The sequence below is a fragment of the Cervus elaphus genome, chromosome 4, assembly GCF_910594005.1.
Source record: "Cervus elaphus chromosome 4, mCerEla1.1, whole genome shotgun sequence".
Taxonomy (NCBI): Eukaryota; Metazoa; Chordata; class Mammalia; order Artiodactyla; family Cervidae; genus Cervus; species Cervus elaphus.
The window spans coordinates 11,252,827-11,276,998 of record NC_057818.1 but is presented as its reverse complement, the minus strand read 5'-3'; the positions used below and the strand labels follow the sequence as shown (position 1 = coordinate 11,276,998).

Here is a 24,172-nt window from a genome sequence, read left to right as displayed (position 1 = left end):
TTGTGATCTGAGTGCTGACCTCATGGATCACATGAGCTGAGCTCAAGGAATCTTTGAGCTCCTGGATGGTTATGATTTTTCACTATTGCATCTTCAAGAAAGAATTTCTAAAAATCTCAGCTTCACCACTGTGCAGCATCAGAGAAATGTACCAGTGACTCTTTTCCTCCTCTGTAATGACCATGAAAACACATTCTTGGCACGGCTATTGGGAGAATTAGTGATGGGGTACACATAGCGCTGAACCAGTGCCCTTCTCAGGTGGAAAGCAAGCAACGGAAATGAGGCTGTTTTTAACATTGGAGGAACCACACGTAGAACTAGAAGGCTTCAGGCCTGTTCTTTCAGATTTCCAAGAATGTATGGAATGCATACACCCAATTAGCTGTATTGTTTACCCCTCAGCAGCGTTGAGGATATATTTCACCGGATGACAGCTGCACAGCACACTGAGAACAGAGATGTTCTAGACCTAGAGGGTATGAGACGGGTGGAGAGGGGAAGCTGGAACCAGATGGGAGCAGAGATGAAGTGGAAATGGACAAAGAAACTACCAGAACAGGGACACTGGATTTAAGCCTATCCGGTGTAGAGAGAGCAAGCTTGCTTTACTGAAATGTGCTGCTAGACCAGTTTTGACTGTTTGTATGGAGGTTGAAGTTTCATACAGGGTAACCATTGTTGTCATATATAATACATGTATACACATATGTACACATATCTATGCTTATGTACACATATATTCATGTAAAGATTTATAAATGGTGATGCTCAGGGCAGCATGATTTACAGCTGGGAGCTGGTAGAGGGAAACAACTAAATCCCATTCACTGGGGAGAGCATAAGAGGTTTTTAACAGTTTTTGTGTCACAGACTCCTCCGGCAGTTGGCAAACCTTGTGGCATCCTACTCAGAAAAATATTTTAAGTGCAAAAAAAAAAAAGATACATTGGATTACAAGTGGAGTTGATCTCTCTGTGAACCCCTCTGGGGTCTGTAGTCTCCATGTTAAGAACCCCTGGAACTCAAGGATGGCCACTCCAGTAGCATGTCATGCCACACGGCCTTTCCATGTGATGCTGAAGAAAGGCACCTGGGGACATGACAGAGGTTTCTGAGACACTGGTGAGTACCAGACGGTCATGTGCGGGTGGTGCACGTTTAGGACAGAGCTTCTCACAGTGTGGGCCCCAGAACTGGGGGCGTCAGCAGAACCAGGGTGCTGGCTAGGATGGTAGCTCTCAGACTCCACTCCAGACTCGGCAACTCCAGATCTCTGAAGATGAGGCTCAGGAATGTGTGTTTTCACAAATCTGTATGTACTTCAAAGGATAAGAAGCACGGTCCTGGGATGTCAACAACGGTTATCTCAAGTGGGTGAAACTAGGGAGACTTTTCTTTTATTAAATACATGCTTTTTCTTTAAAGTTTTTACAATGAACATCTATTATTCTTATAATAAGGGGGGAAAAGTCACTAAAAAAAGACCAGACAAATTTATTCTATGGGATTTTAGGAATGATTTCCAGATGCAAATAACAAAATAAAAGCACCACTCATGAGGAATTTCAAGTTGTCAAATAAATCAGCCAAAAATTGAGCAACACGAAGCCTGTGAATTGTGTATACTAACGCACAAATATATCAGCATTCAAAGAAGAAATTACTAAGAAAATTTGTATTTGGAATGAATTTGAGGCTAGAAGGCCAACAGTGAATACAGCTGTTATGCATTTCTGAGCCGCCAGGAAAAAAAAAAAAGATTTTAAATCCACAGCAAGGAAGGACTAAACTAAAAATCCCTAGGCATGGATCTGGCAGGATTTGTGTTCAAATTGGGAAAGACACAGAAAGCGACTTCTGAGAGTCTGGTGTTCCCTCAAGCCTGTTGCGGGCGCAAAATCAACCCATTCCCTGAGACAGAGCTCCTCCATCCGGTCTGCACATCCCCCTCTATCTATATGACATGCAGAAGTTCCTCTGGGACGCGTGGTCTTTTTCGAAGGAGGCAAGCACAGCAGCTTTAGTAAAGAGGAAACTTTGTCGAGGGGGGGAGAAAATCGTCCCTTTAGTTTCACCAAAGGTCTCCTGACCCACAGATACACCCAACACCCAGGTGGCTTTCCTCAGCACCCTCTGGAGGCATAATGCTCCCAGCTCAGAAGGATTTTCCTCTGCTTCCTTCATCCCTGCCACACAACTACCCGCCAATGCCGCCTCGCCTCCCCATAGGCATTGCCGACCCTGAGTCTTCTCTCCAGTCTACCTGCTGTCCCCTGCTCAGGCAGCATTCATTGCCCACCCGGCTGTTGTCCCAGCCTCCATCTGGGTCTCTCCTGCTCCTGGTTTCCTCGGCCCTCAGGTATGACCCACTGAAACCAGACTAATTGTCCTAAAACACAAACCTGGTCACGCCATTCCACTCCCCTGTCTATACCTCTGTCACCGTAGACGAAGGCGCAGATTCCCTGAAGCTGTTTTTATAGTTCCTTGATTTCCAGCCGTTAATTGTCTAATTTTACATCTGAGGTGTTGTCCTTGTCACACACCACCCTCTCTCCTGCCTTCAGACACTGGATCATGCTTTTGCCACTGCCTGGAAGATTCTCCTTCCATCTACTTGCCTACTGGTACACATCAGTCAGGAATCCTCTTGGCAATCAATTCTTCTATCTCCTCAGTGTCTCCTCGCTCCCATGGTTCTCTATCATGGTGCTTATCTGCCTGGTCATTGGTCTGTGTCTCCTCTGGGATGGATGTTCTTTGAGGGGGAATATATGGGCAGCAGCCAGTGCAACGCTGAACACATACTTGCTCGATAAACATTTCTGAGTGAATGAATGAGTGAGGCCCAATTGTTCAGCACAGGGTGAATATTTGCCTGCCCAAGAGGCCTAAACTGAGGCTTTTCTTCATGTCATGATCCAAATCACCCAAGACAACAGGAAATGCTAGTGTCTCAAAAGAAAGACTCACAGATGGAAATCGCCTTGCAAGGAAGGGTCTCATGTCCTCCATCTCCCCACTACTGCCTACACAGGCAGGCCAAACCCAGATGCCTGCCAGAGCCCCACCGTGAAGTCTCTCTCCCATAACTCAACTTGGAATGAGTGTTAGTTTCAAGATAGAAAGGGAAATAGATGTGGGTTTTACATTCATCCCCCACTGTCTTCAGAAAACTATCTGTTGGCCTGTTGCTGTCTCCCTCCATTTCTGGCTCAATCTTCGGCCCAGTTGGGACTGGAGGGCTGATCATGAAAGGGCCAATCCATTCCCCATGGTGCCTGGGCCTGCTTCTATACAGCCCTTATTGACTGAGTCGGCTGTGGTCCTGGGGCTGAGAAAAACTAGCAGTGATAATTGCTTAATTACACCAAAGTTGGCCCTTCCTGCTTTTGCTTTGTTCCTCCTGGATCCCTTTGAAGGGGGTTGTCAGCAGAGATACTGACCAAAAAAAAAAAAACAAAAAACAAAAAACGTGTAGTCTGAAGTGAAAAAGTAACTTTCCTTACAGAGAAGGGAGTCGTTTTCTGCTTGTCAACAGGTGGTCTACTAAGACATGACCTCTGGCCTTGGCTCAGTGTGCAAACACGCACATCAAATAAACGTCTGTGAGGTTAGCTTCATTTCTCTGCACTTCACAGAGAATTTTATCTCCGCCTTTCTCATTTTCCAGGTAGAACTGGCACAACTGTCAGAGGATTTCTCAGCCTTGGGAAACTGATTTGGAATTTTTGTGCAAAGGAGAAGAGGCATGGAGGAGCTCAAAGAGCACAGATTCAAGGTCTGAGTCCACTTTTCACTGGTTGTGGGACCTTACACAAATTACTTCATGCCCTGAAAGGAGCAGAGCTGTCCAAAAATGACCCCTGGTGCCCACTCTGGACAAGAAACAAGCTAAAGCCTAGGGTGAATGGGTATACCACGTCCCCGACTGGCGGTTCCACACCAGCACTACTCCCCAGGGAACCAGGCACCCTGGCCGCATCCAAAGTCACATTCTATGGGCCCCAAGGTCACTGCTATGCTGGAGCCAGCTCTTAACTGCTTCATGAAAGCCAAGTGTTAAATGTCAAATATGCAATAATTTTGCAAGTTGGCAGCTTGCAATTGGCCACTGCAGGGGTATTTACACCAGAGAAAGTAGCAAACACTACATACAAGTCATAGAAGTTAGTGCTCCCTTGCCCCAAGAGTCAGTTTACCAGTATACCTCTGCCCCAGGCATCATGTGTGGGAATCTGGAATCTTAGATGACTTCTATAAATATGGGTACCTGCCCTCAGGCTGCCAGATACCCCCGGAAGTCTGATTACCTGTCCACTGGCCGACTGAGAAGGGAGAGCTATAGGAGCAGAGCCTATCTGCTGGCAAACCTCTCTGGTGTGCTCAGCTGTCTGACCAGTCCTGGCATCACTCTCTGCAGGATAATGGGGAAAGGGGAGCAATGCTTCTCATCTTTGGCTGACCCCTGGCTTGTATGTGTCCACTGCCTCCAAGGGCCTCCCCCTCCCCCCATGCCATGTGCTGCTTTGAAATTCATCTGGAGCTCCGGTGCACGGCAGATGGCAAGGCTGTAGGAGCTCGACTCACACAACGACTCAGTCCGTGCCACAAGTGGACTGTCCTGCACGGCGCTCGGCCTCCATTTCCTCAGTGGTACAATGGGGACATAATACTGGTTTCTGAGAACACGCGTGGTTTCTGCATGTGAGCGCATATGCAAATGGAAAAGACCCATGAAAATGAAACATTCACTTATGTCACTGTGCAGAAATCATTTACGAGTCCTATTCCAGTACTGTCACTTTTTTACCTGTGTTACCTTGAGCAAGTAACTTAATTGCTCTCAATTTCAATTTCCCCATCCAAGAAACGGTTGTTATAAGGCCTGCCCTGGACAACAAGGATAGTCATGCTTGGCTTAGATCCTGACACTCATTTGGTGTTGAAGATTTCTAGTTGAATTTGAAAATTTCTCAACTCTCCTACCTCTAGGGTGATAATTTAAGCTGAAATGCCAGATCCTTTAATGTTCACAAATAATTAAATATAAATTCAGTCTGAGGCCAAATGTACATAACAATAAAGCCCTGGGACCCTTTCACATTGAGAACTGAAAGGGTGATAAACTCAGGGCTAAAAATATTGCTTCCTCTACAGGCTAAGATGCCTTTATTTGCTGGATGTATATCATGGAGGAGATTTTTGCATATATATGTATTTGGCGAACAACCAAAACAACTCAATTATGTTTTACCATTAATTAAACTTTGCAGAAAGAGGGCAACACTTGCTAATAGTGAATATAAGCTTTTATTAGACTTAGTCAAAATAAGTTAGAATTAACTCTGTTCAGTTGTGATCAGTTTTGAGTTTTTTATTTGACTAGATTTAAAATATCATAGCATATATAAGCAGATGCAGAAATACAGGCACTGTCTTTGCTCACTCTTTCCCCCTCTTTCTCTCTCTCTCTCCCCTACGCCCTTTTACTCCTTCTCTTTCTACACACACATACACACACACACACAAAAATCCATCAGCATCAAATCTATTACAATCTGCTGAGGATGCTTATATGACCTGACATAATGGTTGACTGCCAAGCAATTTATCTGGTAGCCTCTCTGCCACTGTGGAAAATTAAAATTTGTTGGAAACATACAGACTGGTCATACAATGCTCTGTTAACTCCTTTCTAACAACCAACCAGCTATGATCACTTAAATTAGTAACCAGTGAACACCTTAGTCAACCAGCCATAGACCTGGCTAGAATTCAAATCAAAGAATATTTGAGTCCCTACCATGTGTTAATAGATCATTCACTATTCTTGGTAAGTTACAGTTAATGTGAAGATAAAATAAATACAAAAGAAACTATACTGCTGCCCAAAATGCGTTGTGTCATCTAAGAGGTATAAACAAATGTGTAAAGGAGATCAAAGACAAACTTTCATGGAGGAGACTGTATCAAAAATAGGCTTTAGCCCAGCACTGCACAACAGAAATATAACATGAACCATATAAATAAGTTAAAATTTTCTGGTAGACACATTAAAAAAATAAAGAAAAAAATATGAGGTTAATTTTATCAATATATCCAAAATAATTTTATTGCAATATGACATCTATATAAGGATTATTAATGAGATATGTTCCAGTCTTTCGTGTGTGTGTGTGTGTGTGTGTACTATTTTAAAATTCTACACTTACATTTCAATTTAGATATCATATTCTCAACAAAAATATTTTATCAGTATCTAGATTAAAATTTACGAGATAGATTCAATATCTTATAATCACCTATAATGGAAAATAATCTGAAAAAATACGTACATGTAACTGAATCACTTTGCTATACCCCTGAAACTAACACTATATTCTATTAGTAAACCAATTATGTGTGTGTGTGTACGTGTGTGCTCAGTCGTGTCTGACTCTTTGCAAGCCCATGAACTAGAGACTACCAGGCTCCTCTCTCCATGGAATTTTCCAGGCAAGAGTACTGGAGTGGGTTGTCATTTCCTACTCCAGGGGATCTTCTGAGCCAGGGATCAAATGCATGTCTCTTGTGTCTCCTGCTATACTTCATTAAAAAAAAAAATTACAGTTGAAAAGTTGCATTCACATGAGAAGTTGTTTGAATAACTGGATCAAGTAGTAGTTTTCAAGTTCAAAATAAAATTAATTATATTTTGGAACTTCCCTGGAAGTCCAGTGGTTAAGACTCTGTGCTCCCGATATAGGGGGCACAGGTTTGATCCGTGGTCAAAGAGTTAAGATCCTGCATGCCTCATGGTACAGCCCAAAATAAATCAATAAGTGGATATATAAATAAATAAATATGTTAAAATTTAATGAAGTATAAAAATCCAGTTCATCAATTGCAGCAGCAACCACACTGCAAGTGCTCAACACCTGCGGTTAGACGCCATCATGCTGCAGAGGAGACGGGGGACTTCCTGCAGTGGAGCAAGTGTTCCACTGGATGTGCTGCCTCAGAGTGTAAACGGGGTGGCCATAAGGAGTGAGGATGAAGAAGGTGTGTCCCAGGAAGTGAGAAGAGTTCAGTCATGGAAATCTGAAAGAAGTATGTACAATTGGGGTCGCTGAATGTAGAAATCACTTCTTCAGCTCATATCACCAAGAAATTTTCAGCACTGAGGTTTTGGACATTTTATATCGCCAATATTAAAATTTCTCTCCTATACAACAAAGCTAGCAGAGGTGATGGAATTCCAGTTGAGTTATTTCAAATCCTAAAAGATGATGCTATGAAAGTGCTGCACTCAATATGCCAGCAAATATGGAAAACTCAGCAGTTGCCACAGGGCTGGAAGAGGTCAGTTTTCATTCCAATCCCAAAGAAAGGCAATGCCAAAGAATGCTCAAACTACCACAAAATTGCACTCATCTCATATCCTAGCAAAGTAATGCTCAAATTTCTCCAAGCCAGGCTTCAACAGTACGTGAACCATGAACTTCCAGATGTTCAAACTGGATTTAGAAAAGGCAGAGGAGCCAGAGATCAAATTGTCAACATCTGCTGGATCATCGAAAAAGCAAGAGATTTCCAGAAAATCGTCTGCTTTATTGACTACACCACAGCCTTTGAGTATGTGGATCACAACAAAATGTGGAAAATTCTTAAAGAGATGGGATTACCACCTCTGAGAAATCTGCCTCCTGAGAAATCTGTAAACAGGTAAAGAAGCAACAGTTAGAATCGGACATAGAACAACAGACTGGTTCCACATCGGGAAAGGAGTATGTCAAGGCTGTATATTGTCACCCAATTTATTTAACTTATATGCAGAGTATATCATACAAAATGCCAGACTGGAAGAAGTCAAGCAGGAATCAAGATTGCCGGGAGAAACATCAATAACTTCAGATATGCAGATGACACCACCCTTATGGCAGAAAGTGAAGAACTAAAGAGCCTCTTGATTAAAATGAAAGAGGAGAATGAAAAAGTTGGCTTAAAACTCAACATTCAGAAAACTAATATCATGGCAACCGGTCCCATCACTTCATGGGAATAGATGGGGAAACAACGGAAACAGTGACAAACTTTATTTTTTTGGACTCCAAAATCACTGCAGATGGTGACTACAGCCATGAAATTGAAAGATGCTTGCACCTTGGAAGAAAAGCTATGACCAACCTAAGACAGCATATTAAAAAGCAGAGACATTACTTTGCCAACAAAGGTCCGTCTAGTCAAGGCTATGGTTTTTCCAGTGGTCATGTATGGATGTGAGAGTTGGACTAAAAGCTGAGCACCGAAGAATTGATGTTTTTGAACTGTGGTGTTGGAGAAGACTCTCAAGAGTCCCTTGGAGATCCAACCAGTCCATCCTAAAGGAAATCAGTCTTGAATATTCACTGGAAGGACTGATGATGAAGCTGAAACTTCAATACTCTGGCCACCTGATGCGAAGAACTGACTCATTGGAAAAGACCCTGATGCTGGGAAAGATTGAAGGTGGGAGGGGAAGGGGATAACAGAGGATGAGATGGCTGGATGGCATCACTGGCTTGATGGACTTGAGTTTGAGGAAGCTTCGGGAGTTGGTGATGGACAGGGAAGCCTGGTGTGCTGCAGTCCATGGGGTCGCAAAGAGCTGGACAAAACTGAGTGACTGAACTGAACTGATGCAAGAATCAATAAAAACTTTTAGTTACTGAATAAAACTGCTACTTGTTTTAAAATGGGGAAATCAAACAGATGTAAATTTCTGAGACGAGATATTAGTTAGACTTGAATAAGAGATGTGAAATGATGGATTTTAAAAGGCGGGTGGTGATTATACAAAACAAATCAGGCCATAGGATGGAGCAAGGCACCCTAAGTCTTCATGTTAGTAGGAAGATGAGCTGGAGCAGGGCTCAATGAAGACAGATCCAGTTATCAGCAGTCTGGTCCAGCTGCTAGGGATGCAGCTTGGCACCCATGGGTTCTCTAAGTGCTGCAAAGACTATGAAATTGAGTGAAACAAATTCAATTCCAAGACTATAAGACTCCTTAGCACCTTTTTGCACAGGTGGGCATAAGAGAGTACCTGGATGTGGGGGCACTGCTAACCAACCACACATCCAGAACTCTGAGAAATATTTAGAACCTGCTGTAAATTGTCCTCATGTGTGACTTACATTCATGACACAATCAAAGCAGGGTCCTGGTTGAGTGGTTTTCATGATTTGGTCTAATGATCTATGTTGATTTCCTTTATGAAGAGCACATGGTCGCATTACATATTTCTTCCATCATGGGTTAAAGATGTCCTTCTAAAGGCCCATTCTACCAATTTATAGTGGATATAAAAAAAGGATTTTCAGTAAAATGTACTTTCATTGGTTTTGATGAAAAGGGTTTGTGATGAAAGTAGAATCTCTAATAAGCATTTCATAAATGACTTGTCTTTCAAAATTAATATAAAACAGAATAAAATACGTCTCCCAAAGAACTCCTTGCTGCCTCACAGATTTAAAGTCCCCTGTTCTCAATCAATCGGGCCCAAGAACTCAAAAATCTCTAGAGACGCAATCAAATATTTATCAGGGAAAATTGGTAAAACTGAGAACTTATTTATGGCCCAAATTTTGAAACAGTCACACATTGAAGGGGGAGGGAAAAAAAGCATATGTTGGGAACTACATATTTCTCTCCAGGTCATAATACTCTCAGATTCTCCTCGCTGTCTAGACTTCAAAAATGGGAAGGGACTCACAGGCTTGAGAAAGTATATTCACAACCAGGATTTTTACCCTTTTCCCCCCACAAACATTGGGAGTTATGATGGAAAATAAGCCCCCAAATTTTAATAATTTAGCTAAGTTATCAACTAATTAATGATTTGGCAGAAATAGATAAAATGTGCATATTTCAAAACTTTGCCTAATACTTAGAGCTGTCTGCATACCCTATCTGTAAATACACCATGGCACAGCCTCCAGCTGTGAAAAATCTGCCACAGGGGCTAATTTGCTGCAGCACCTTACTATCATTATTACCCTTTAGTGTATGGATCTTCTTTCTTTAAAGAAATTCAGACCGTGATTAAAATATGACAAAAAAGAAAATAAAGAGACATATATTTGGTCACCATTCATTCTCTTGAATTGTAAGACCCAGTACTTTTGTGTCAATATGCCAGCTCTTGTTCCTTTTGTAATAATTTATATTTAGTTAAACTTAATGTTTCCCAACACTATAGTATGACATTTCCAAACACACAGGAAAGTTGAAAGATGTTCACAGTAATCAACTGTGCTCATCGCCTAGAGTCTACCATTAACATTTTCCTATACTTGCTTTGTCATATATCTATCCATTGACCCACCCCTCTAATCATCTTATTTTCTGGTACATTGCAAGGAATTAAAGTTAGTTTTAATGATATTTTAAAGAAAGTAATTCTCAGCAAGGATATGATTGCACTGAGTAGCCGTGAGCCATCGGTTAAGAGCATAGACTGTGAATTGTCCAAGAGCTCGCACAAAGCCTGCCTTTGCCATTAGGTGTGTGACTGTGGACAGGTCATCCTTCAAGGTGCCAAATGAGCAAGCTCCAGGAGTTGGTGATGGACAGGGAAGCCTGACATGCTGCAGTCCACGGGGTCGCACAGAGTCGGACACGGCTGAGTGACTGAACTGACTGAATCTCGGACAGGTCACAGCATACTCAGAGCCTCGTTTGGCACCTTGGAGGATGACGGTCATGGTTTTTGGTTTTTTTTTTAATGAAAATTCAACACAATAGCTGAAAAGTGATTACACTCTACTGTGACAAAGAATTTGTGATGACTTTTTTCTACTCATCTTTAATCCTGTGAGATCAAGGACTCTGTTTCCTTTGCCATTACATTAGCAGCCTCGTGCACAGTGCCTTGTGAATAGTAGATGTGGAATACATCCTTGTTGATATGAATTGGGTTGAATTTCAGATGTTTTCCCTCCTAGTACATAGCAAGTACTTATTAGTGGAGAGGGGCAAGTGCAGTGGCTTCAAAGGCATGGGGCATAAGAAAGTTGAGAAATGAGCTGGAAGCAGGGGATGAGACCAAGAGAGAAAACCTAGCCTGCAAAGCAGAAGTGTTTATGGCAAGTTCAGTGATGGAGCAGAATTCATCAATGCCCAGCCCCAGCCCCTTGGACTTCACCTTGGATCCCAGCCGTTCAGTGCACACCGGCAGACTTCCAGCTGCCGCGAGGCCTAAAGGCTCTCCTCCAGGTTTCAGCAGCCCACTGCCTGTGCACACTTCACGGGGCATGGCAGAGGTGCTGAGGGAGTCACCCTCTGGGAGCAGCCCTCAGCCAGACTGATAGGGTTGGGACAGATACCCAGCTCCCTCCCTCACAGACAGGATGACCCGGAGAGTGTGCTTTACGTGGTTTCCTAGCCTTTCTCCGTGGGACTACAGTCCAGTCCACCACAGCGGGAAACAGGCCTCTCAGCTGGCTGCTGTCAGCTGCCTGCTCTCCCTCGCCCGCTTCACCCCTTCACTCCCTATCTGCATTGCTGCTGCCGTTGCTGTTTAGTCGCTCAGTCGTGTCTGACTCTTGCAACCCCAAGGACTGTAGCCCGCCAGGTTCCTCTGTCCATGGGACTTCCCAGGCAAGAATACCAGGATGGGTCGCCATTTATTTCTCCAGGGGACCTTCCCAGCCCAGGGATCAAACCCATGTTTCCTGCTTGGCAGGTGGATTCTCTTACCACGGAGCCCCCTGGGAGGTCCTTACCGTTACTGGTACACAAAAGACTTGCATTTGAATTCCTGTCCGAGGGAGCCCAGAGTAATACAACTGTCTTCATACTTTATGCCCACATTCTACACCAAAATCTGATATATAGTATTTATAAAGTAAGAGCTGCCTGATTTGCAGAGTTTGGGTGGATGGGAGCGGTGATGTGTGGAGGCCAGAGCCTAGCCTCTCCTGTCTCCTTTCCCTTCTCCCAGTCTGCCCAGTACTTGTGAAGACTCCCACACCCTCCCACAGCTCCACAGAGCCTTGCTCATCAGCTGTTGGTGGAACTGATTAGGATAGATACAAGATATAAAGAAAAGAATAAGAGGAATGAATAAAAACAAGCAGACACAGAGAGGAAAATATGTTCCTTCAAAGGCCTAAGAAGCATGGACAAATACATAATTTTTGCAAGGCAGTGCAGTTATTGTGTAAAAGCCATCTGGAGGCTTGGGAGGCTTTCACACCATTACGATGTTACTAGACTCCAGCACTTGGAAAAGCTGTTGTTTGTAGAGAATCCAGGTTGAAAGCCCACGTGGGCAGAAACATAGGGGCTGAGGAGAGATGTCTTTGGCTAGAAAAACAAATAGTGTTTTGAGGCTGTAATAAGTAAGAAACCATGCAGAAGAATGTCCTTAGCTGCATATTTATTGATCTCAAAGAAAGGGTCTTGTGAAAATTCTCTAAATATACTCAGGAGGATGAATGTATGGGGTTGAAGGAAGCTTTAGGATGACCGCAAAAAATTTATTGTCTAAAGCTGGATAGGTTTAAGGGGATACGTGGTGTTAGTAATAATTGTGCCAGAACAACCAAGTTTTCAGACAATTGAGATGTGAAAATTCACCCTTGTAAACTATTTAATGCTATAATAAACTAACTGAAATTCCACTACTGAAAGTATTACAGTGTAGTGGTAGGCAGAGGAGGAGAAAGTATTTTAGATTGGACCTCCATAAACTTGAGTGTGCATAACTGAATCACTTGGAAGGTAAGAAAAAACAGGTTCCTGGCTCCATCCCAAGAGTTTCTGGTTCCATGGTGCTGTGGTGGGATGGGAGAGAAGCCACATCGAGCAAGCAGCCGGGTGATGCTGTGCTGCAGTCCACAGCTCTTGAAGTAGGACTGGTTCAGCCTGCAAGAGCTATGGGCCAGCAGCACCAGCCTCATTTGGCTGCTTGCTCAACGTGGCTTCTCTCGCACCCCACCACAGCACGGGCTGAACTAAGTATACGTGAAGAAAACCTACAGGACAAGGATGAAACTTGTGTCTCAAACTATCTGGGGGCAGAAACTTGCAGATTTGAGGACTCTGGCCCATTGGCTTCAGGGAAATCTCACAAAGGCCACCATAGAGGCTTGTGTTGCCCAAAGGGTCAGCGCTCACCAGCCCTATCACTGCCCACTTACAACAGCTCTGCTTTGCATCATATCCTGGAAACCTGGGAAGATTTTGCTTAAAGAAAGATATATTTGGCACAGTGGTAGTTTAAATCATGAGCACGGTTATTATCAGGATATTGAATTATTCACACTTCTAGTTTACAATAGAAATAGATTTCTAATAACTTAAGCCACCCCAAACTCTTGCGTAGGTCACTATGAAACCTTCCTCTTGGCTGTATCTCTGTGTCCACTCCTCCCTACATTCTGCTCCCACAGATCATTCCAAACAAGGCAGCCAGAGGGAGCAAAATATACAGACGCACACACACCTGGGAGAGTTTCCAGTGGTTTCCGGCTGCATGCACAATGAAAACCGACTCGTGACCACAGTCTCCAAGGCCCACAAGACAGGCCAACTTCTCTGACTTCAACTTGTATCACTCTTCTCCTTGATTACTACATTGCAGTTAACCAGACATACCTGCTCCTCAGATACACCTCATTCTTTCCCACCTCCATATTGTTTCTATTCAACAAATAGATAAACAATCCAACAGCACCAGCCACTCAGATCATCCACTCGACTAACCACCACTGTTCCAATTCCAAGGTCCCTGAAAAATATGAACTGGTTAAAATTCGATTCTCCATGTCGGTTTTCCTGAGGGGACAGAATGTGTTGACCAGGCAGCATCAGTATTTCTGCCTATTTAGCAGTAAATATTTCTTCATGGAAAAGTGGTTGCTCTGATTCATTCAATGATGCTTCCTAGATCTGATTCAGTTCAGTTCAGTCGCTCAGTCGTGTCCCACTCTTTGCGACCCCATGAACCGCAGCATGCTAGGCCTCCCTGTCCACCACCAACTCCCGGAGTCCACCCAAAGCCATGTCCATTGAGTCAGTGATGCCATCCAACCATCTCATCCTCTGTCATCCCCTTCTCCTCCTGCCTCAATCTTTCCCAGCATCAGGGTCTTTTCCAATGAGTCAGCTCTTTGCATCAGGTGGCCAAAGTATTGGAGTTTCAGCTTCACCATCAGTCCTTCCAATGAATATTCAGGACTGATTTCCTTTAGGATGGACTGGTTGGAACTCCTTGCAGTCCAAGGGACTCTCAAGAGTCTTCTCCAACACCACAGTTCAAAAGCATCAATTTTTCTATGCTCAGCTTTCTTTATAGTTATAACTAGATCTGGTTAGTGTGGTTTAATTGCTTTGATATGATTTTGCTTTTAGAGAGCTGCCCCAAGGGTGTTCCTAGACCTACACATTTGAAAACTAGAATCTAAATTAAATGACACATATCATCATACTGCTATACTAAGGGGATTTATCTGGCTGATGGCCTGGACATTGTATACAAAAGCAGTGAGTCTATTTCTTAACCAATGACACCCTCATGTCACAACTATTGCATCTTTATCTACCATGTTGATCTTCAAATCATGATATTCAAAGGTGTTACTTTTTTTTAAAATCCCTTTTTCATGACCTTTTGACATTCTTTTCTTGGCAAAACCCTTTGGCCTCTGACCATAGAGGAACTGAGGCCAACTCCTGGGGTTGCTAAGCCAGTCAGAGTCAGCTTGCCTCATGTATGCTCATCTCATAATAAAAACATGCTTTGGCATTTGTCTTTGTCTGACTTACCTTGCCAACATCTCTCGGGAAAGGTTGTCTTTGATTCTCTGGAATTAAAATGGGAGATACCACAATGGACCTCTTTTGTCTTGGGACAGGAGAAGTTCTTGCAAATTTAAATATATCCTAAAAGAGAAAAAAACAAATCAATTGACTAAAATCCCCCAAGGAGAAGATGTATAAGTCTGCTCTGAGATATGGCTCCTTTGTTGTGAAAGCATACAGCTGTTTGGACATTGTTAATTTTATTCTATCAAACCTCATTAGCGTTAGCAAGTACATCATTAGAATTATACTAAAGCTGACATTGTGATTCACAATGACTATCATTAAGCTATTTAATCCCATCTTCTGAATCATTCTATTCACAATGTCAGTCTTGATTTATACATCCTTCAGTGCTGTGTATTCCCGTTCTTAACCTGCCAAGTGAGGAGATTACTTGCTTGGTCACTAACCCACAGAACTCTTGCTGGATACAAAAGTGACTCTCCTCATAGTCAACTGTGTGGTCCTCGCATTCACAATTGAAAAGGGATAAAGAGCAATCTCAACGTCCAAACTGTGCCCAGCATTATGAAGAATCTTAGTCAATGTTCTTTCAAAGGCCGTTTGTTTTGATTAGTGGGTCTACTGCTGGAACTCATGTCCCACACAGTATGTCCCAAATTTCAATCATTGGAACAACACTGTGAGAATTTCTCATCTATCTGTAATTCACCTTTTAAATTAAATAAATGGCTGCAAAAAAGGAACCTGTGTTATTATTTTAAATACACTACTAGTATGGCTTCTCATAAAAAATAGGAAAACATAAAAATAAACATTGAGACCAATGATGTTATAAAATTTGAACCGGAAACTTAGGTGGGTGTAAAGTTTCCTCTTATTGAAAGAGAGATAAGAAAAGGCTGCTGCTGCTTCTAAGCCGCTTCAGTCGTGTCCGATTCTGTGCAACCCCATAGACGGCAGCCCACCAGGCTCCGCCCTCCCTGGGATTCTCCAGGCAAGAACACTGGAGTGGGTTGCTATTTCCTTCTCCAATGCATGAAAGTGAAAAGTGAAAGTGAAAGGCTAGACGGGTGTTAAAAGGTTATCATTAAAAGTAAGCATCTGAGTTAGTACCAAAAGTAAGCACCTCAAACTTCAGATAATAGGTTCCTATGAAAATCATGTGGCAAATGACATTTAAATACCATCACTGACCCATGCTCCATAAAATGTGTGTGCATCTATATGTATATATTATATGACAGTGATATACATACACATAAGTATATACACACACACATATTTGTAATAGTTGTAAAGGAAACTCTATATAAGAAAAGTCAAATAGGAAACAAGACCAGCAAAGGCTATGAAAGCTTCTATAAAGTCTTTCTCTTGATTTTGTTTGGAGTATGCTGCTGCTGCTGCTAAGTCGCTTCAGTTGTGTCTGACTCTGTGCGACCCATAGACAGCAGCCCACCAGGCTCCCCTGTCCCTGGGATTCTCCAGGCAAGAACACTGGAGTGGGTTGACATTTCCTCTCCAATGCATGAAAGTGAAAAGTGAAAGTGAAGTCACTCCATCGTGTCCAATTCCCAGCAACCCCATGGACTGCAGCCTACCAGGCTCCTCTGTCCATGGGATTTTCCAGGCAAGAGTACTGGAGTGGTGCCACTGCCTTCCCCATGCTTGGAGTGTAAACCAATGTTCTTATAGAAAGTAATCAGGCAGTATTTATTTATCAAGAACCTTACAAGTGTACATATCCCCTCACTGTATACTCTACATAGTCTATCTACAGTCTATAATTTCACTCCTAGGAATACATTCAAATGCTAAATTCAAAAGAGGAAAAATAAAAAACTGAAAGCAGGAAGATGTTTAGTGAGACATTTATAAAGAGCAAAAGTGAGAGACCTCTTGAATGCTCAGTTTTAGGATAAGGTTAAATTTGAGCCCATCCGCAGGAGACACTCCTAGGTGGTCACGATAAGGCAGTTGTGAAGACATGTTCTAACCACTGTGATCATCATTTGATTGCCTCCACAATCACAACCACAAACTACTCTCATAACAACAGTCCATTAAACATGTGTTGGACCATGTGCTAGCACTTTACATGTGGCTTTACTGATATTTGTAATAAATTTCCCAAGTAACTCTTAGTTCTCCTTAACCAATGAGGAATGTCAAGTTCCAAGAGGTTACGTAAATTGCTCCAATTCACCTAGTCAGCAGACAGACTATGTAAGCAACATGTGTAGGAAAATATATCTACCATATAGGTTGCCCTCTAATTTATATAAGCTATACTGAACATAGAAGAATAACATTCAAAACCTCAGTGAATAAGTCCAAATAAAAGACTGCTTGATTTCTAAGATGATCAAAGACTCAATTCAAGCAAAGACAGAAAACTGGAGCATGCATACATAAAAGACAGCAAAAAGAGTCAGAAGGGTTAAAACAACAAAAACCTAACTGACACACCAACTAAATAAATAAATAAGTAATCCAACCCAACCATGCAGAAAACAGCAGAGGAAGAGAGACAGAATGGGACACTGGAAAGATAATGAAAAACAAACTGGATTGTATTCATAAAACATTGATATATAACATCTATAAAGATTCTGTTGGCTTATTAGGGAATAGGAAAAGAACAGAAAACATGTAAAATAATGCAAAATATGTGCAATATATGACTCTTATTTACAATAAAAAATCTTGAGGTTCATATGAAAGAAAGCCTAGGAAAGCACTTGGAAAAGATTTAAAGTCCTATGCAAATATAGGGGATTAGTGATTCTGCTCTATAATAGCACAAAGTAAGTTTCCATTATGACGATATGTGAAAATGTATCTAAAGCAATGAAAAGCATACTCACTGTCAGCAACAAACCTTCCCTTGTTTACCATAAAGAACTCATTTTTGTTTGTGAGCCTGTGACGGTGGTACTTTTGCCCTGCTGGGTGACCAGAGTGGTCAGGTTCCCACATCTGGTGTCCTCCCAGCTCACCCGCTACTGAAGCCCGCAGCTGCCAGTCCATCTTCTCAACTCTCACATCCTGGAAGCTTGGTAGTAATAACGGTGTGAACCCCTGGGCCTAAAGTGCCTTTGAAGAGAAGCAGGAGGCTGAGTCTCAGGTTAGGAAACAGCTTCTGGAAGGGAGGGGGTTGGGGAGGGACCCACTGATTACAAAGAAGCCTCTATATGCACTGGACTCTCTGAGCCCACTGTGGTACGCAGAGCATCCTTTTTCTTCCAACTCTTAATTTATTTGCCTTACAATGGCAGGGACTGCAACAACAACAAAATAAAACTGGTCCATGACTGTGGTTTCACCTCTGCATTTGTGATTTATGGATATATCTATCTGTCTTTGTGATTTATGCATATATCTATTAACTGTATGTTGTCGACGAATGTTCACCTTTGGTCAGGTCTGTGCTAATGAGTTTGTCTATGTGCTCTGAAGGCAAGTGATTCTCTGTGACTGGGACCATGGAGGAGCCATAGCATCTGATCTGACTGACAATCAAAATACCATAGGCATATCTAGGCTCGCATGTGTGTGCTGTATTTGTCAATCCATTGTGTGAAGCCTTTGAATGCACCGTGATGTGGCCATAACCTCAAGGAAAGACAAATAGAAGCAGTGAAGTTTAAAAGTATGTGACTAATTCAAGAGATGTTTACAGAAGAAGACAGAAGTGTGGGAAAGAAGAGAACGCTAGGGTAAAGAAGAGGCTGTTGTAACTCCCTGTCTTCTGGTGTTGCCATTACCAAGTGAAGAGTAGAACACTGCCCGCTATATCAGCAAACAAAGGGTCTAGCCAGCGTATTACAGTCCCCTGGATGGAACAGCATGAGTAAAACTCAGGGTGAGAAAACACAGGACACTGGCCCCCAACGGCCAAGGTGCATTTCAAAGCAACGATTTCAGTGAGCCCATTTCTATGCATATTCTCATACAAAGAAAAGCACTAAATTCCTTAACTCGAGATGTCTACTTTCCTTTTATTAACAGCAACCTTTTGTTCTAGCTATCTGGTGCTGTTGCAAAGACTCCTCTATATCTTGGCTTCCCTCCGAACAGTTTTCTCAGCCTTTACATGAGAGGCTGCCTCCTGGGCTTGAAGCCCTAAGAATACCCACCACACAAAGCAGACCTCTCCACGTTTAGGTTGTGCCTGTTTTTTTATGTCAGCCGGCACAAGACAGAGGATAAAGAGGAAAAGGCAGTTCTGGGCACAGATGCTGGGTGCTGGTGACTTGTTGACTTTGAGGGTATCCAACATAGATTCCTAGAGGCTGTATCAACATCAGTGGTTGCATTCAGGAGGGAAGGATGAACGAGGACCAGAAAAGTCACAGTCGCCCACGAACGAGAGTGGCTAGATGTGAAGGAGGAGCTGACACTCTCCAGATCATGTGGAGAGGGGAAAGGGAGAGACTCAATCATCCAGCGGGTCTCTAAAAGGCCAGCACCGGCCACAGAAAGGCTAGTTGGAAAAAGAGGGAGTGCACGGCCGTGTTACACAATGCAGACCTCCCCTCCAGTAGGCTGAACGCTGTAAGCGGGCTGCTGGGTTTGACGATGAGTAGGTAACTGGTGACTTTAGGAAGAGCACCTTTTAACAGTGTTAAACAGGGTCCAGTGTCAGAGAAAGCAAGGATTGTGGCATCGATGGAAAAGAAAGAAACGGGAAGAAGTTGGCCAGTACAAGGGGAGACCGGGACGGGGGCTGGACTGAGAGGTGGGGTGAAAGGAAGGCAGCCACAGCATCTCGTGAATGGAGACGCAGAGCGGAGCTGACCCCAGGGGGAGGGCAAGCCCGAGGGAGGAGGGGAGTGAGTGGATCAGGAGCGCAGTCAGCCTCAGAGAGGCTAAGGGGGGTTCTCATCTGTAAAGGAGGAAGACGCGCCCGTGTTCTCGGCTATCAGAATGAAATGAGAAACGGCACACGGAGGTGGTCTGCACTCTCTAGAGCAACACAGTGTGAAGGATGGTCTTATTCATGCTGGACTGTGCAGGTGAGGAAATGGAGAGAGGCGCTCAGTGCTTCTTTGGTGTGAGTAAGTCAGCTGTGAGTGGCCTGGTGCCAGATCTTAAAGAGACACTTGCAGACTGGCAAGTCTTCCAGATTGCCAGAACAACAGGAACATGCACACTGACATCAAAGTTCTCTCTCCCCAAACACAAACACTCATGCACATGGGCACATGTTCACACACATTCAGAATCCATCAGACAGCGTCTCACACACACACACACACACACACACACACACACAGGGCGTGCAAAGGAAAGTGAGAGATTAGCCATGTGCCTCTCATGGGACCCTCCCTACAGCCCCGCAGTCGGTGACCAATGATCTGTCGGGTCTTTGAGCCTGGAATGGCAGGAGGCCCACAGCAGCCTCGTCCAATCTTTCGTAAGTCAAAGGGGCAGGGCTGTGTCCTCAGGGAGGCTCGCTCATGCTACCTTCTATTACAGGGGATTGTCACCCTGACATAAACATCCCTTGTCTTCCGTGGGCTGATCCAGGCCCGCGTCTTTCCATTGTAGGGTGTTGGGGTTTACAATCTCATTTGCTTCCCTCCCTACGTCTCGATCTCAGGAGAAACTGGCAGTGCGTTAAAAGCAAGTTTCATGCTACCTGGGGGCATCACATCACACAGTCCTAAAGAGCACCTTGGAAATAAAGGAGAGGTCCCCACAACTGTGAGGGACACGGGAGGGGTCGAGGGACAGAGGGGAGGGTGGAGGCCAAGGGAAGAAGGAAGGCAGGAAGGTTGAAGATTTAACAAGGGGAGGAAGAGTAGATTTACATTCATTCATTTCTTCAAAAACTCTCTGTGGCTCTCTTCCTTCCTGGCATCTGGGATAGTGCAGCGCAGGAGAGAGAGAAGTCCCCTGCCCTCATGCACTTGAATTTGGAGGCAGGAAACCGACAGTGAACACAGTCCAGGGGGACAGACAGGGAGAGGCGGCTGACTGTGTGCAGGGGAGTGGAGTGGAAGGGCCCGCTGGGGAGGTGGCCTTGCAGGATGAAGGAGGGAAGACGCCACACGGGCACAGGGACTGCTGGCAGCAGGAACAGACCCTGGCACTTGTGAGCGGCAGGGGCGCAGCCCGCATGGCCTGGGAGAGCAGGGGAGGCCGGCCAAGGAGCTGGTAAAGGGAAGCCGGATCCCGGATGGCCAGCTGCGCCGACAATTGAGAGGACTGAGGCATTAACTCTGCATGAAACGTGAGTCATGGGAAGGTGTTTTTATTTGTTTATGTGGGAGGGATGTAAGCTGAAGAATGACATGAGCCCACTTACAATTAAAATACACACATATTTCATGCTGGCTGCTATGTGAGGAACAGGTTTTAAGGGATAAAGAAATATTTGTTGAGTTTCTTCCTTTTTCCAACCCTGTCTTCACAGGGCACTGAAATTCTCCCTAAAATGCAAATCTGAGGTTTAATTTGGGGAAAGGAGAGTCAGGGTCAACTCTCCCTGGCTGGAACCCCTCTACCTCCTTCCTCCCCACAATGTGTTTATGTATTAATATTATGTGGGTACGATTTATGTACAGTCACCCATCATAAGGGTGCAATGCAATGATTATCAGGAAGTGTACAGAGTTGTGCAATCATCACAAACTAATTTTAGAACATTTCCATCAGCCTCATCCCATATGCTCACTCACTCCCCTGTTCTACGCCCCAGCCGCTGGCAGCCATGACTCTACTTCCTGCCGAATACATTTGCCTTCTCAGGACATTTCATAAAAGGGAATCATGGTGTGTTTTCATGGACTCCATTTCCATTTCATAACTGCTATGAAGATCAGCAGGAAGGGACGCCGTTTTTGGTAAGTCATATGTAGAGCCCACTCCCTGGCCTCCGGCTGGGAGCACGCCCACAAGCACCCAGACTCCCCGCTGGCCCCAGGCTGGCTGAGCCTCCCTGGAACTGCAGCCTCACTCCTCAGCTCATCTCCTCCCGCCGCCCCTCCCGCTGCCCTCACCTCTGTGTGGATGCAGACAACCGTCCCCAGTGAACCTTCTCCACACCGATCTGAGTCACACGGTTTGTCCCCAGGGAACCTGCCCAGGACACCATCAAGACAAGCTGTCCAGAGCGGAGACTAACTGGGCTGGTGCTCCAGATGCGACGGGAGCAGACTGGCGCTGAGCTGCGGGCACCGCGCTCGGTGTTTCGGCTGTCACTGCTCCCTCCCACACACCCAGCTGAAGGCTGAGACGTCTTCCATGAGCCATTCCAAGAAAGCAGTGTCATCTGAGAGACATGGCCCTGCTTTCTTCATACTGAACCCAGGCCAGACAGCAGCTTGGGTCTGTCTTGCTACCTGTCAGAGGGCCTTCACGGGCCAGCACCCCGAGGGGCAGGAAGTGGCTAGAGAAGACATGTGTCCCCGCCCCTTCCCTCTACCCTCCCAGTTCCTGTCTCAGCATTTAGGTTATAAATGAGAGGGAAAAAGAGCAACAACTTTGTAAAGAAGCCACAGGCCACTGCCTTTGTTCACTCTCCTACTTGGTAAATTTTGGGCAAAATGATGTGCTAGGAGAAGCTATTTTAACAGGGCAAAGCATTGCAGAAGCTGGAAGCAGCGCTCTGGCTGAAGCAGGGGTGGAGGAGGGGCAGCACCAGCAGACTCGGGTGTCAGCACCGCCGGAGGGTGGACAGTTCTGTGATCCTGAAGAGAAGGTCAGATGTGCTTCCGGGGCAGCGAGGACCCTTTCATGCTTTGGGTCTGAATTCTGTGTCTGGTTGAAGGGTCCTGAGGATGATTCTTTTGAAGAGTTTGAAGCTTGGGTTTTGGACACAAGTCTGAAGGTCACCACCTGTTTCTTTCTTTCTAATCCTAAGATATGCTTGGCATCTTGGCAAACTCCGTGAGTCTGCCAAAGGAAACACTACCACTGAGTGAATAGCTGCCATGTGCCAGCACTGTCCTTGGCACACTGTGACATTACCTAATTCAATCCATTAACAACGTGCAGGTAGAAGCACCATGCCTATTTTCCTGAGGTTCAAAGACACAAGAGACTCTAAAGTCTCTGAGGGCTTGAGTGAGAGACAGGAACCCAGGCCTGGCCTCTGTGACCCCAGAGCCTGCCTGGTCCGAGCAGGATGTTACTCAGCTCCCCAGGGCTGTGCCTGGAGAGAGTTCCTTACTCAATCAGAACTGGAGAATCACAACCCTAACCTTTGCAGAGGATGGGCAGCAAATCTCAATCAGCCTCAGGATAAAAGGGGCACGCTCTACCTGTGCTGCGGGGGGACAGTTTAATTGTCTGCAAATTTCTGCAAATGAATGGGGCAGCAGAAATCAATCTCCAATTTATTCCATTCTGGCGGCTGATCTCATTGTGCTGAGAGGAGGAGGGTTCTGTGTTTCTCAGTTCACATTTCATATTCAATCAAACGCAGGATTCAGCCAGCTTTCTGTACATAGGGTGAAATTTAAAGTCGCTGTATTACCTCCTGGCGCTGAAGTTTGCCTACTTAAAGGAAGGACAGACCGCAAATACCAAACTTTGAGCAGGAAATTTAGGAGGTTGGAGGGCTAACACACTAAGTTTGTGTCGTTTCCAGGTATCTCTTTCCCTGATATTCTGGAGGCCAAGTATCAGCTGAGCTGAGTCATCTGTTGCAGGTTTATAGGACAGTTATGCTAACAATAAAATGTGGTGACATAGAAATTGTCCATTAGTTTGCAAGTGTTATGGAGCTAATTTTAAAGCTGGGGTGGGACGGGGAGGCGATGGCTGGTGGGTTCCTAGGGTGGAGTGAAGCCATCCTGCTATTGTAAATTATGCCACCACACCTACTTGTCAAGGCCTGCTGGTGGTACAGCTGGGAGAAACGGATGCAGACCTGCTTTTCTAGAAGTGACCACCAGTGATATCAGAAACAATTTTTCCAGTAGTGTCACTATCAGGGACTTTGAGGATGGCTGATCCCCAAACAAGAAACCTCACAATGTGAAGTCTACGGCAGAGCAGCTGAATGATTAGCACCAAGGAAGTAATAAGTTCCCAATAAACATGCTCCTCTGTCCATGGAGTTCTCCAGGCCAGAATACTGGAGTGGGTAGCCATTCCCTTTTCCAGCAGATCTTCCCAACCCAGGAATCAACCTGGGGTCTCCTGCATTGCAGGCAGATTCTTTACCAGCTGAGCTACCAGGGAAGCTCCAAGAAAAATGCATGTGACATGTATATTATCATGTGTGAAACAGATCGCCAGTCAATGTTCGATGCATGAGGCAGGGTGCTCAGGGCCAGTGCACTGGGATGACCCAGAGGGATGGGATGGGGAGGGAGGTTGGAGGGGGGTTTAGGATGGGGGACACGTACAACCATGGCTG

At 44.5% G+C, this 24,172-nt stretch overlaps 1 protein-coding gene and 1 long non-coding RNA gene across 3 annotated transcripts in view; one reads left to right on the top strand and one right to left on the bottom strand.

Moving 5' to 3' along the window:
* CDH13 (cadherin 13) overlaps positions 1–24,172 on the bottom strand; it is a 981,031-nt gene that overhangs the window by 523,920 nt on the left and 432,939 nt on the right. For both annotated transcript variants that reach the window (XM_043898157.1, XM_043898156.1), the window contains one exon: positions 14,797–14,913. In XM_043898157.1, coding sequence (XP_043754092.1) covers positions 14,797–14,913 — 117 coding nt within the window. The remainder of the gene's footprint in view (positions 1–14,796; positions 14,914–24,172) is intronic.
* Positions 20,869–23,545, top strand: LOC122691573. Its single transcript, XR_006340448.1, has 3 exons — positions 20,869–21,037; positions 21,556–21,650; positions 21,881–23,545. It is a non-coding gene; the product is annotated as an uncharacterized LOC122691573 (long non-coding RNA).